Source organism: Takifugu rubripes, chromosome 1, assembly GCF_901000725.2.
Source record: "Takifugu rubripes chromosome 1, fTakRub1.2, whole genome shotgun sequence".
In the NCBI taxonomy this organism is placed as follows: domain Eukaryota; kingdom Metazoa; phylum Chordata; class Actinopteri; order Tetraodontiformes; family Tetraodontidae; genus Takifugu; species Takifugu rubripes.
The window spans coordinates 15,554,707-15,569,254 of record NC_042285.1 but is presented as its reverse complement, the minus strand read 5'-3'; the positions used below and the strand labels follow the sequence as shown (position 1 = coordinate 15,569,254).

At 44.1% G+C, this 14,548-nt stretch overlaps 2 protein-coding genes across 3 annotated transcripts; one reads left to right on the top strand and one right to left on the bottom strand.

The window, feature by feature from the left end:
* Positions 1 to 305: 305 nt before the first annotated feature.
* On the bottom strand, positions 306 to 4,692 carry zic5 (zic family member 5 (odd-paired homolog, Drosophila)). Its single transcript, XM_003961615.2, has 2 exons — positions 2,901 to 4,692; positions 306 to 1,922 (listed from the first exon to the last, which is right to left on the bottom strand). Exons 1-2 carry the CDS (start codon positions 3,940 to 3,942, stop codon positions 1,483 to 1,485), a joined length of 1,482 nt encoding a protein of 493 aa, XP_003961664.1. The 5' UTR covers positions 3,943 to 4,692; the 3' UTR covers positions 306 to 1,482.
* A 1,703-nt stretch (positions 4,693 to 6,395) lies between these two features.
* zic2a (zic family member 2 (odd-paired homolog, Drosophila), a) lies at positions 6,396 to 11,536 on the top strand. 2 transcript variants are annotated; one of them, XM_029836472.1, is made up of 5 exons: positions 6,396 to 6,518; positions 6,610 to 6,677; positions 8,291 to 9,267; positions 10,274 to 10,437; positions 10,524 to 11,536. In XM_029836472.1, exons 2-5 carry the CDS (start codon positions 6,643 to 6,645, stop codon positions 10,716 to 10,718), a joined length of 1,371 nt encoding a protein of 456 aa, XP_029692332.1. In that variant the 5' UTR covers positions 6,396 to 6,518; positions 6,610 to 6,642; the 3' UTR covers positions 10,719 to 11,536. The 2 variants fall into 2 exon arrangements, with proteins under 2 accessions (XP_029692332.1, XP_029692329.1); XM_029836469.1 differs by lacking the exons at positions 6,396 to 6,518; positions 6,610 to 6,677 and adding an exon at positions 7,441 to 7,982.
* Positions 11,537 to 14,548: the final 3,012 nt, after the last annotated feature.

Here is a 14,548-nt window from a genome sequence, read left to right as displayed (position 1 = left end):
CCCATGAATGATTCATGCCTCGGCTGCTTTGTGCTATACGCGCCTTTCAGTGGTAGCGCCATCAGGGGGCTATAAGTTTTCCCATTAGCTCGCTGATTATAGTTTATACCAACCTCTTTGGGGGTTTAGGCTGTTTCTCAGACATTATATTGGAATGCCAAAATGGAAAGTGAGATGCTTGTTTGCTTTTCACTAAAGACCATTGCTCCAGGTTGCAGCAGAAAATCCTTAAAATATCACCCCAAAAATGCATCTTCTTAGATTATTTACATGACTAATATCAAAGGTCTGCAAAGCCATAACTTCTTGATCATTTTTTAATCCATCATGTTCAACGGCACCATGCACCTCAGAGAGAAAGAGAGATCATACAAAAGGCATGCGAGGAAAGGACTTTCACATTACACAGCTTATTCAAGTAAACGTTTTCTTCAGACCACAGTTTTTTTTTAAAGAAGTGATAAAAACATAAAAAAGAAACCCACCCTCATCTGCAGGGTACTATGTGTCACCAAAACCGATATTTTTAATCTTTGGTGTTTCTGCCATTTCAGTTCAACGATGATCCCAGCAAATAAATTACAATGTACAAAAACAATACTTTCCCCCAAAATGAAAACACAACATTCACAACGCTTTAGTACAATAACATATGTACAAATTCTACAGGGTCAAAGCCAGTGTAGACATTTAGGGTCTCATGGGACTTGCACCTTCTCTTTAACGAGCCTAACAGTTTATTTTGCATAAAATATAGTTTTAAATAGTTATTAAATAGTTAAAAAAAAAAAGTTAAAAAAAAACAATCCAACGAATATGTATGAATCTGAGACAGTAGGCCAAATAAGAGCCTCAGATGTTTGCCTCCTGGTTAGATTTGTTAAAGGTTGTACCTGTTAAAGGAAATATTAGAACCTCGTCTATGCGCTGACGTGCGTTGCCACATCGAGCAGTACCGAAAGTGAACAGTGATATAATGATGATGATGATGATGATGGGATGATGATGATGATGATGATCAGCTCTGTAATATGTTTATCTTATGACATCGGTCATTTCAGCATCTGCGCCAGTGAAGCCACCAAGTAATAAAATCCTGCATATTGTATCTTATTTTATTTCTTATTTTCTTTGTTTTTTGTAAAACACCAAAGATTATTGATCCCGAAGAACTGTTCCAGTTTTGAAAAAATCAAACGAAAAGCAAACCAAAACCCTAATTTTTCCGACTCTTTATTCCAGGTCTAATATAACCGACGTGTGTTTGATCTACATGTTTTATTAGGTCGTCTTTCCATCCTCGATCTTCTTCAATTCTTCGTGTTCGCTTCAGTCGTTAAATATCGATAAAGTGAAAATAACTGATCAATATCTCGAGCACGCGGCTCAGCGTGGACACACACACACACACACACACACAGACACACACACACACACACACACACACACACATCTAAGTTTGCCCCAGTTCTGCAGAGGCCATCAGAGCATTGTCCTGGGGTCCGAGTGTCTATAAGATTCCTCGTCTTCTGAATCTGACGTTGGCACATCGCTGGAGGGGGTGTGGAGGTGGTTGGGACCCACGCTTCCCTGGCACACGTACCACTCGTTCAGGTTAGTAACCTGCGGGGAGAGGTTCGAGGAGCGGTTCCTGTGCGCGTCGGAGTTGGGCGACAGGGGGTCACCAAGAGGGTTCGTGGAGGAAATGTAGGTGACGTTGGTGGTGGGGGGCGGCGGCGACTTGCAGTGCACTTTCATGTGCTTCCGCAGAGAGCTTGGGTGCGTGTAGGATTTGTCGCAGCCGCGCACCTTACAGTAGTAAGGCTTGTCACTCGTGTGGACGTGAGAGTGCTTCTTCCGGTCGCTGCTGTTGGCAAATTTTCGGTCACAGCCGTCGAACTCACACTTGAAAGGCTTTTCACCTGGAATAAAGTGGAATACAGGAGGCAAATTCAATCAGAGCCACGGGGGCAAGGTCACATCTATTTTACGCAGCTCAGATGAGTCCGACTGAAATTCCCATTTGGTTCTCCTCACAGACAAATAATAATAATAATAATAACACGTCTTTCCACCTTCCTCTGTACACAACATCCACCCACACTCTGTTCATTTTCACGTGTGAACACGTGTTACATGCCTTTAGGCCTTCTGGGTACATGAGCGGGGGAACTCTAGAGACCACCAGGAGTCGTTTATGTGTCGTTCAGGACACCGATTACACACAAGCGTAGGTGGAAAACCTACATGTTTAAAAAGAGGATACATACTCGAATGGTGTGTGGTGTCAAACGTCCCCTTTGACATTTGCTTCGTGTTGCATTATATAGATTTATCATGTTATTCCCCTTGCTGATTTTACATCATTAATAGAGATATGGGCTACACTTGATGGCGGCAGCTCAAGTAGCAGTTAACGACAGAGAGAGACTCGCCGCGATGCACGTACTGCCCCTCCTTTCATCGCACCTCATGTATGCTCTGTAATAGACGGCAAATGCTTCTCAGTCAAACTCTTAGAGTAATAAATCTGGCATAACTTCGACCATCCGCTCAGTCCGCGTCAACAAACTGAAATTTTGCGTAAATGCCACGCCGGAGGATCAGGCAACTGCATTTGCGCGTTTCCAGCACAGTTCTGCAGATACGTAAGCACGCTGGAGAACTGCTATGCCATAATCCTCTAACGCCTACCGCTGGCGTCTTGGTGAGTAAAAAAAGTTTTTTCTCTTCGGGTCAGAAATAAAACACGAGCAATCACCGTGGCCAGTCGTCACCTAAGGAAAGTTCTTGCACGCCTCTGTGCGCAATGACGCGCGGTATCCGATTATTTAGGACGCGGGCAAAAACAGCCATTTTCTTTGCTTTCACTGGTAGTTTTAGAATTCAGATGTACTGACCTGTGTGCGTTCTTTTGTGGATCTTTAAATTCTCCGACCGCGCGAACACTTTTCCACAGCCCGGGAAAGGACACGGGAAGGGTTTTTCTCCCGTGTGCACTCGGATGTGGTTGATCAGTTTGTACTTCGCTTTGAAAGCCTTTCCTTCCCGTGGACATTCCTCCCAAAAGCAGATGTGGTTGCTCTGCTCCGGTCCTCCGACGTGCTCCACCGTGACGTGGTTGACCAGTTCGTGCATGGTGCTGTAAGTCTTGGAGCAGGGCTTTTTCGGAGTTTGATCCTGGTCGATCCACTTGCAGATGAGCTCTTGCTTTATCGGCTGCCGCATGTATCTTAAAAACGCCCCCGCGGCTCCGTGAGGAGCAGAAGCAATGTTCACATTGAGGTTCATGGAGTTGTAGCTGTGGAGCGAAGAAGGTCCATAGTGCTCTGGCCTGTGCCCGAAGTGTTCCGGCCTACCGTAGATGTCCCCCGGAATACCCAGGCGCATCTGCCCGTTGAGGGCATGGTGGTGGGCACCTGGGGACGCCTGGTCGTGAAGTCCAGTAAAAAGTGAATGGGCCCCACTTTCCGTGTGCCCGTAAGCACCTGTTGGAGAGATGAACATGCCATGGTGATGAGGGGAGGAGGCGGAACTATGCTGGTCGCCAAGTGCATGCATAGCAGAGGCTGAGAGTTCTCTCCTGAGGATGAAGTCCCTGCTGCTTGAGTAGCCTGAGTGGGGGTGAGCCACGGGGAAACCAACTGTGGTCTGAGCAGAAGTGAAAGATGCCGCGGTCTGGGCTTCGGGATGGCTCTGAATGTGCTGAGATGGGCTAAGTTTGAGAGCATTTGTCTGTGCCATGTGCTCTGGTCCAAATGGAGTGAGTGCCACTCCGGGGTCGTTGCCCAGCTCCCCAGGGTGGAGGTGGGCATGGTGGGAGAGAGGGTGATGCCCCCCTAGCCCCGGGAAGCCTGTCATATTCTGATGAGGAAGGGTTTGAGTCGCTGCCAAATCCGCTAATCTTATCGCCGGATTCCTCTTGCTTAAAGGGGGCTCCATAACTACACTGACAAGTCCATCCGCTCTCAGCGCAACTGTTTTTTCACCACACCACGCTCTCTAAAGCGTTAGAAAAATATGTATATAAGGCTTCTATAAGTTCTTTTGTCCGGCTTCTAACTCTGCTTGCTCCTTTTCCCACTCTGTCCTCAAGCGATTGGCAGAACATACAACAGTTGGAGGACACAGTGGGGAATACAGTTTAGAAATGGCACTGCGGGTATTGGACGGATTTCGGTGACTGGCAGTTAGGAGAACGAAGCGATTGGCTGACGTTCAGCGCAGGGGCTCAGCAGGGTTCCGCCCCCTCACTCTCTTTATCGCTGTTGACTCCAAAAACTTGTACTCACAAAGTTACCAGCAGATCCGTTTGTGTGGCATTCTGTTTACCGGCGCTGGCGCATGTGGATGACCGAAATATGTTGGTGTGATAAATACAACCTCGCCTCTATTCAGACTGGATTCGCAGTGTCCTACTATAGTCTTTTTTTTATATATAAAAAGGAAAAAAATATGAAAAAAGGCAACCAGGTGACCGAATGTTCCATCATATATGTATGAAAAAACTATGAAAAACAAATGTACTAGGAAATAGATTTTTTTAATTAGGGTGGGAAATTAAATGCAAAGCTTTACGTATTGCGAAACCTGGAAACGAGAGCGCACATGTTCAAATACGGTGCATTTTGAATAAAACGTAGCAATGAAAATATAGCTGTCTACCAAACTATTTGTGTTTCTGGTCCATTTTAACTTTATTGTATATGGCTGCTTTTATCCAGCAACGTAACTATATTTTAGTATTAATTAAAAGGGGCTATGCTTTGAGGTTTTATTGGGTGGTGTATAGGCTGTCATTTAAATCATCATGTTTTTTAAAAAAAATAGGAATATATATTGGTCATTTTACCTTTTGCTTCTTATTAAAAAAATACTTGTTTGAAATACAAAATAATAAATAAGTTTGACTTTGCATATGTCGTGAACGATTAAACTATCAGTATTGTCTGGCAGCTTAAAATTATACCTATTTTAAAAAGGACTTTAATAAATTACATTCCTTGTTGCACGGTCGTCAAAGAGCCCTTACCCGCCATGACGGTGGCTGCTGTCAGACACTTGTTATTCAAGTCCCCTCTGACAGCTAGACGACTATGTGACGCTAATATGTCTTCATTTGGATATATTTCCAGTGATGAATGAGAGCTGGCGTCAGTCACCTGTAACCTGAACAGCTCTCAATGTGCTTCCGTGCATGACAACATTTACACTGTTGCACGTCTGTTCGAGACGATTTATGATCCCTTTCGTCAGCATGTGAAAGAGGATTTTTTTTATTGCCCAGCCACCTAACACTATACATGCACACAATATTAAAGGTAATTGCGTGTGCAAAACTATTACATTTTATTAGTATTTCTGAGTGGTGACCAGATTTCCTCACACTGGCTATATATCCCCCCCCCCCCCCCCTATTAGAATATTTATAAAAAAATCTCTGCCTGTTTGCCTTCATCTAAAAAGTGTCAGAAGTTGCACAAGGGATTTTGAGGGCTTAAAAAACTATTCAGGTATAGAGAGAAGCTTTACTGATAAAGCCTGGACCAAACAGACCAGAGGAGTGGGTGCATTGTGGTGATTCATTTAATTGCCAGATTCTACTAACTATCATTAAAAAGGCCCTTGACGTAAAATGGGAACACATAGAATAAAGAATAAAATTATTCAAACATCAAAATGGAAAAAACTGAGATGAAACCAACATGAGTGTAACAATAAATAATTATTTAATAATAAATGCTGCTGCCCTTTTGCTGTTTTCCTCATATTTGTGTTTTTTAAAAATTAATTTCTTCTAAATTAATGCTGGACTTTTGAAGTTGGATATATAAAAAAACAACTTTATTGTTCTTATTATTTTCATTGACGTGTTGCTTTTAAATGACCCAGAACTCTCAACAGAAAGAGGGTGACATCTCAACCTTCTGCCTCCCTCACGCTCTCCCCCCTGTTTAAGACAAAGACGCTTTGTCATAAACAGGGTTATTTTACCAAAAGGAGTCAAGGGGGCAACATATGTGGTCTCAATGGGTCAGAGGTCAAACACCCATGAAACACAAGGTCACGGAAACCACACTAGTAACCTTGCAATGTGTCAACATATTGGTATAGTCATATAACAGAGGAGAAAATCTTTTGGCCCCACGCTACAGTAATTAACGCTTGAATGCGAAATAAACAACCACTACCTTAATCATCTTCATAATTCTGGCATTATATTTTGATCTCAGAGTTGATAGTGATTTTTAGTCCGCATCGTGTTCTAGCTTGAGGCTGTAACCTGTTGCAGAATCTGCAGTTGTCAGTAAATGGTATTATTTCTTATCCGCTGCCTGCGCCTCTACCCCATTTCTAAAATTCTCTCCCCGTCTTCCACGAGGGTTTGTGTGTTTCCAGACAAATAAAGAGCTACTTCTGGGGGTCGGCAGACGTGACTTTGAACTTGGATCAGCTCCTGTGTTTCCTGTAGCGCGGGTTGAAATAGACTTGGAAGAATGGCGCACACGCAACACTCGGTCTGTCCCACTCTGAGTTCTCCACATTTTTTTGAAGGAAAAAAAAAACTTTTTTCACGTTTCCTTCTCTCTTGCCCTTATTTTCGTGCAGAGCTGAGGGAAACCAGAGGCGGTGTATCGTGGAATGGAGCACCTTGGGAATTTAGATTTGGTGAAAATGTAAGTAAACTTCCTCTGACTTGCACATGAATGAGCAGCGGTGGTGTGTGGCATCTATATTCCCAACTGTATCCGCTCATTGAGCGCATGCTTGAAATTGATACAAGCCACGAAATGAGGTAAATCAGTCCAGAAATGGTCGCTTTATTCTGCTTGTGGAAATGATGTGTCGTGATGAAAGTGGGGTTTGAAAGCCTAAACAACCGTGACAGCGGCTGTAGTTCTGGGTTGAATTTCACGTAGATTTCTATGCGCAGAAGAGATCGTTTTATTGCATAAATATTAACTGCGTTGATCTGCCTGCATCTGCGGCAGCTCATCACCGTTACATGCAAACTAATTGACGCGGTGCATGTGAGAACCACAGAGGAGGCAGAACCAGCAGCATATGGATCCATTAAAGAGAACCAGCAACGCTCGTCGGTGGTTGCTGGTGTGAACACGGCAGAACCACTAACAGGCCCAGTTGCGGTTCTACAACCATTCAAAACCCCCTGCACTCCATATGGAGCCACATATGGAGCCGCGAGGAACACATGTGACCGTAACACAACGACACGATCTTTCCTGAAAATTGTTATTTTTTTTATATCTGTATTGGAACAGCTTTATTAATACATCCATCTAAGGTTGCATTTCAGAATCCTAAACAAATATTTAAATGTTTCATGCCTGCAACTATGAATACATTGATGCACAACACGTCTCGTGTGCCGTTCTGCTTTGCCGCAACGCGCCGCTCTGCTTGTTCGATACGCGCGCGTCAAATTTGAAGGCACGAAAACAGTTTCTTGGCTCCCAGGCAACATTCATTTCACGACCCACCGACGTGGTTTCAGTGGTTTTCCAACACGTCCTGGAAAATTTGTCCCATCATCACCCTACCACAGCTTTATACCCCTCACTCACACTACAACTCGGCACCTACGTAGGATAAACAACAGAATCAACTTCTCTGCTCTCTCTCGTCGGAATCCTTTTGCCTCCACTACCCAAACCTTCTCCCTAAAAGTAGGCGGTAATTATTAGTGGAAAATGGCGTTGGAGTATTAAGTCGCCACAGCGCTACCTGCTATTGGAGGGGCACCTGGGATTGATCAGGCGCGGTGGCCAATGAGACTGCGAGGAATGAATGAACGGGCTCCAGTTAAAGGGGGCGGAAGAAGAGGTAGAGCCAGTCCACGGAGAAACAGAGACCCTCCGCGATAGGCACAGCGAGCCAGAGAAATCAAAACATTCCAACTCGGAACAGCGTTTTTTGAGATGCTCCTGCTACTTTCACCCTGCGCACGCAGAGGACACCCAGTAAGATAATTATTTCATTCATCGAGCGCATTTAGAACGCATTGAACTTTCACAGTCAGGAGAAGAGGACTTCATTACATTTGGATTGCCAGGCATAAGTTAACTAGAAGTAATTTCTGATTAAATCAAACACGTAGATATTTTTTTTCCAACATGAGCGGAGCAGGGCTTTAAATCACGCCTGATATGGTGTTTCCCAGGCTGGAAGTTGAATCGTTGCGCGCCAGCATCAGCATTTGATCTGCTTTCTGAACTTAATTTGTTCTAGCCCCGCGCTGTTTTGAAGAAGTTTTTGTGTTTGTTTTTAGTGACAAAATGTTACTGGATGCTGGTCACCAGTTCCCCGGGCTGGGAGTCGGGTCATTTGCCAGGCACCATTCAGCCAGCGAGATGCAGGAAAGAGACTTGAGTTTGGCACAAAATAGCTTTGTAGACTCCGCGCACATGGGCGCGTTTAAGCTGAACCACGATCTCTCCCCGGGACAGAGCTCTGCCTTCACCACCCAGGCGCCGGGCTACTCCGCCGCGGCGCTGGGAGCTCACGCTGCCCATGTCACCTCGTATGCAAGCTCCCCTTTTAACTCCACAAGGGACTTTCTCTTTCGGAGTCGTGGCTTCGGAGAATCCTCTCCGGCGAGCAGCCAGCATACTATTTTCGGCCCCACGGCGGGATCCCTCCATCACACCCACACAGACACTCAAGGCCACATTTTGTTCCCCGGGATCCACGATCAACACGGGTCCCACGGATCCCCAAATGTCCTGAATGGACAAATGCGACTGGGACTACCGGGAGAAGTTTTCGGACGCTCCGACCAGTACCACCAGGTTTCCAGCCCGAGAACCGACCCGTACTCGGCGGCGCAGCTCCACAACCAATACGGCTCCATGAATATGAACATGGGGATGAACATGGCAGCTCATCACCCCGGTGCCTTTTTCCGTTACATGAGGCAGCAGTGCATCAAACAGGAGCTCATCTGCAAATGGATCGACCCCGAGCAGCTGAGCAACCCGAAGAAGTGCTGCAACAAAACTTTTAGCACCATGCACGAGCTGGTCACGCACGTCACGGTGGAGCACGTCGGCGGCCCGGAGCAGACCAACCACGTCTGTTTCTGGGAGGACTGCGGCCGGGAGAGCAAGCCATTCAAGGCGAAATACAAACTGGTGAACCACATACGGGTGCACACTGGGGAGAAGCCTTTCCCGTGCCCGTTCCCCGGCTGCGGGAAGGTCTTCGCACGCTCGGAAAACTTGAAGATACACAAGAGAACACATACAGGTAATTATTCAAGCACATACGGGCGTTTCAAACCTGATTTTAAACTGTATCGTCGCTTCAATTGATTTTGATGTGCGTGTTGTTTTCGCGCGTTTGCGCCCATGAACGGCAAAATCAGTTTCATTATTAGGAGCTTTTGGGGGGCCACTGAGGTAGATAGCAACTGTAAAAAATGTCCACGATGGAGCTGAACTATCTCCAGGGGAGCTGCGAATTTATTTCCTGCGTTCTTTTCTGTTGTGATTATTTCAACAATAACGCGCCTTTCGTTTTTCATTCCGTTTTCCACTCACAAAAATATTTTAAATCGTATCTCCAACTGGCTTTATATTTTTGATAAGACTTACGAGGGGCCAAAGTGTGGGTTTGTAGGCGGCGGTAAATCAATTCAGCCACTTTAACGCAGCGTGTTCTCCTGATTTCAGAGCTCCCTCTTCGTACAGATCGTGCGTAATCCACACCACAACTATGGCACACATAAATCCTGACTGGTTTTCACTCCTGTTTGTTTTGGAGTTGTACGTGTTATGGTTTGTTTAACACTTCCTTAACGTCTGAGGACGCCTTTTGTATTCTCGTGCTTTCATTTTGATGGTGGTTGAGGTGCTAGACGGGCCGATGCAGTATATGGAATTCTTATTTTCGTGGGAAATGATGGTGCTGTGCCATGAAATGGTCAGGTGCTAATTAGATTTTTATTGTCTCCCAGCAAATGGTAAGCCTTCTGTGGGCCTTCTGAGGACAGTCCTGTCCTCCTCTCCCACCCCCTCCGAATGACTATGCGCATTATTTATGCTAACTAAGACGAATGCTACCCCCAGTCTCATTTTCAAAAGAGAAAAGAATATCCTAATTTTGCTGCAATTATTTTGATTTCTTTTCTTATATGCAGAACGCGTGAAGTTTTCCATTTTAATTTTATACAGAAAGTGTACCACCCATTGTTGCAGATATTTCTCACAAAGGAAAAATGGATTTATCTGAGTTTATTCCTTCCCCCCCGCAGGAGAGAAGCCGTTCCAGTGTGAGTTTGAGGGCTGCGACAGGAGGTTTGCAAACAGCAGCGACCGAAAGAAGCACATGCACGTTCACACGTCAGACAAGCCTTATCTGTGCAAGATGTGTGACAAGTCATACACACATCCCAGCTCCCTCCGGAAACACATGAAGGTAAACAGTGAGGCGGAGGCCTTCGTGTACACACGCCCGCACCAGTGCAGTGTATCCAGATTTTTAACCCGCTCTTTCGTCTCCAGGTCCATGAATCCTCTCCATCAGCATCAGACTCATCACCAGCAGCCAGCTCTGGTTACGAATCGTCTACGCCTCCGGGCCTTGTGTCCCCCACCACCGAGACCCAGAGCAACACAACCCTGTCTCCAGCCTCAGCTGTGCACAACCCCACCAGCCACAGTGGCCTTGCCTCCAATTTCAGTGAATGGTATGTTTAGGACTGAGATGAAATGAAGCATCACACACTCATTTCACAACACTAGACCCTCCAGCTGGAGACTGGGACATGTGTATAGAGGAGGCACGCAAACATTTGGTTATTTTTTACCCACAATTCACCCGGGAAGGTCAAGATTACCGACAGGAAAACATGTATCATAGCCGACTTGTTTCATATTGTAAATAGTTACTAAAAGCCCGCGTTCCCATTGGTCGTGATAGTTCGTCAGTCTTTGGTGTGTAGGTGTTCCTTCAATGGTAGCTATTTCTCTGGACTTTTAGTGCACATAATACAATGGAATTGTACTATAATGATGAATATTGTGATCCTATAGGGCAAATTGATTGTACTATACAAAACATTTATAAACTGGAGAGAGTGCCAAAGTTAACATTTAACTCAGACCACAATATTAATGCTTGTGAATGTATTTTTGTTTTGTTTTGTTTTTTCGTTCGCTGGGCTTAACTTGTGATGTTTTGTGCTTTGCAAGTTCAAATTGTGAAATGCTATCTGGAAGATTGTGAGGAAAATAAACATCGTGTGCCGTTCGATTTTATGTAACTACACCCATCCTTTTGTAAATAGCAACTGCCATATTTATCCATTTGTAATTAAATTATGGTATTTACTTGCTACAGATGAAACAGTATTTATAAAGAATGTTTCTTTACTATAAATATGTACAATAATGAGCTATCCATGGGCAGTTGTTTTGTTCTGTGCTTTTGTTCAAAGTTTTAAGAGGTGTTTTCATCCTTATTGTGATAAAAAGTTTACTGCATACAAATATAATAAAAGGTGTTGCAAGTGATATATATTTGTTCTGGATTTTTTTTTAAATTCATTTTAAATGTTTGTTTTATTGGTGACTGGTGCAGCTAAGCGAGTTGGCCTGAGAGGTTTTTACTTTGGTTTGGAAAAGCCTGGAGGGAAGTGTTATTTTAGGCAGTTGATGAGATCTTCCTGATGCTCTCAGGCCACAGTTGTGTGGAACAGATTCAGTCTTGGGTTGAATTCTGAAAACAAAGGTGAGAGTTAGGCAATAGTGAAGTGTGCATATGGCTAAAGAAGAGAGGCTGGTTTAAACTGATGCATGTCTCTGCATGCAGATGATGGGAAAAGGTCCTTTAGTTTAGCACACTTGCTCCTACCCTCAAGATTTATAGCAAAGACTTCTTTCTCCAAATTTGTCATTTCCTGGTTTCCCAAGTCAGATTTATATATTAAAGAATAAAAATATTTTAAGGCCTCGTACTCGGGGTCCGAAGTACTGCAGCGTTTGAACTTGAACTTGGCTTTTAATCTTGTGGCAGTTTAGTTTTCTTCAATAACTCCGATTAATGATTTATGTGGTTTCTTTTTTTAAAATTTAAATATTTTTTTTAATTTTTGTACCTCAACATAAACAGGTCTTACACAAGGGTGCGTATCTTAAAGTAGGTTCATTCATTAGGTCCAACTAAATAAATATATACATAAATAAACAAAGGTCCAAGCGCGCGTTTATCCTGCAGGAAATGGCTGTCACGTCCACCGGGTCCCGGAGCAGCCGGTGCTGTTGCGGGCCAGACTCCATCCGAAGCGGGTATCCATCAACAAGTGCTCAGCGCAGCTCGGTGTGCCGCCGTGTGCGTCATGCTCACATCCGTGAACGATCTGCAGGTACCTTTGTGGATTCTAGTCACAATGATACAAAAAAATTAGGACCTCTTAAAAATTTATTTCTTTCATTAAATTGTTCCACAACACCTTTTATATTAAGATGCACCAGATAATAAGGCGAGAAGTGTTGTTTGCTGTAGGCCATAGAAATATCGGTGTAATGGGATTCTTATTCCGGGCTCACTGTAATCAGCTAATAGCCTTTTCCGTGACCCCGCCGACGGAAGAACGGATGACCTATGGGAGTCGGAAAGGTCGGTTCCACACATGCCGGTTCCTGTTCAGCTCCAGCTGCGCTGATATTGATCCGGAGAGAAGGAAACGGTTTTTTCCTCCCTCTTTCTCACAGCTTCTTGTTGTTGCGAGAACACTCGTGATCGTGGCTCCGCAGGGCCCGCAGCTTTGATTATCAGTGAGAGTTTTCGTGAGTCCTACTATGTCTGAGGTCAGAGTTCAACACATTTTGGAACCTTTCTAATAAGTTCAGCGAGCAATAGAAACTTTGCACACGATACTGGTCTGAATGAAGAGACAGACGGCGGGGATCAATAAGAACAATTAATAACCTATAAAATGCGCCATGTCCGATATAGATGTTGTGAACATTATTCTTATTAATCAAATTCTAAACCTTTTTGACGCAGTTCTTGTTTTTTCGTTAGATATTTGGATTGTTGCCGATTATCACAGCCATCCAACTGGCTGCATGTTTGATTTTTTCGGAAATCCGAATGTAAAGTTACTTTAAAATGAATTCTAAATCAGTAAATAATTCTGTAACGAAAAATAAACCACTCGTCCCTCCCCTGCTCATTCAATTAATAATTAGAAATCACGCACACTTTATTTTACTTTTTTTGTGCTAGTGGTGCGATTTTATTTCGTGTGTACGCCGGTGTACGACAAAGAGAGGAGTGGGCCTACCACAGAGGCCACTTTTTAATTTAAGAAAGCAGTCCCATTAATTTAAGCCTAATGTGTTGGTAAAATTACAGTTCACAATTTGAAAGAACGAAGCCAAATTATTCAGATGTAACCTGTTACGACTCAGGCGTACCGGAAGCTGTAGGTGTAGTGGTGAGTTTTTCTGCACAGCTGATATACATTGCGCGCCTAAAACGCACCGCCCCTACCACCCCCTCCCCTCTGACGCAAACACACGTTACGCACGCTTTTAAAAAGAAATAAATAAAGATAAGGCATATGACGCCCTTTGACGTGATCCTACCGCCTTTTTGTCATTTAGGTTTCTTGAAGTCGTCCAGACGCCAGAGCCTATAGAGGAGGACGATCTGAATAAATGAGAATGAATAATTTAAACGTGTGTCGATATATTGGCTGCACAGTGGAAGAATTAATAACACGAAAATGCATACATAAACAGATAGACTGCTTCCAAGGGACCACAGCTTAAGCTGCATTTTTCTTTAACGTGATTTCATTTTGAAGCAAAATTACAAATTAAAATAAATAAAATGGAACTAGAATGACCAGTCTATTCTGGAGTGTAATCATTTTCACTTCCAAGTTGATCCCAAAGAAGTTGTACTTAATCTCACATTCAACATTTAATTCCGAGTTCCTATACAGTCCTATAGGCTAAGCTGTCATTGAGTGGAATACCACTGGACCGCCCCAGAACTCCCCCAGACCCTCTGAAGAGCCTGTCGGCCACTGTGTTTTGAGAGAAAACTCGTAAGACAAACAGCATATCCTCTAATTGAATTTGAACCCTGCCTTCTGTGGTTACACTCACACGTTACCTCAAACAGACGCCATTCTTTCTTTATTCAGCATTCATTTAAAATCAGGAGGGGCTGTTTGCTGTTTGATTAGGTAACACACGGTCAAATTAGAAAAGATCTATTTTACTGACTCCAGTTTCTGTGAATTATAATGCCGATATGTTTTCTGAAGTGGATTCCTTCTTTCTTTCGTGCATGGCTGCTTTCTCGCTCCTGACCCTGCTTCCATCTCGTGTTTTGCATTGAAGTCCATCTGCACTCTCCCTTCCTGTGCAGCGCAGCACCCTTGGCCCTTTCATGTGAGTTCACCGGCCGCCATTCTCACACAGATGAATGTGTTTCTGTGAAAAGAGCCGGAATGGCTGTCACTTCTCCTGGCACGGTGGAGAAACAAACAAACCCCCCTCCCCAGCCCTCT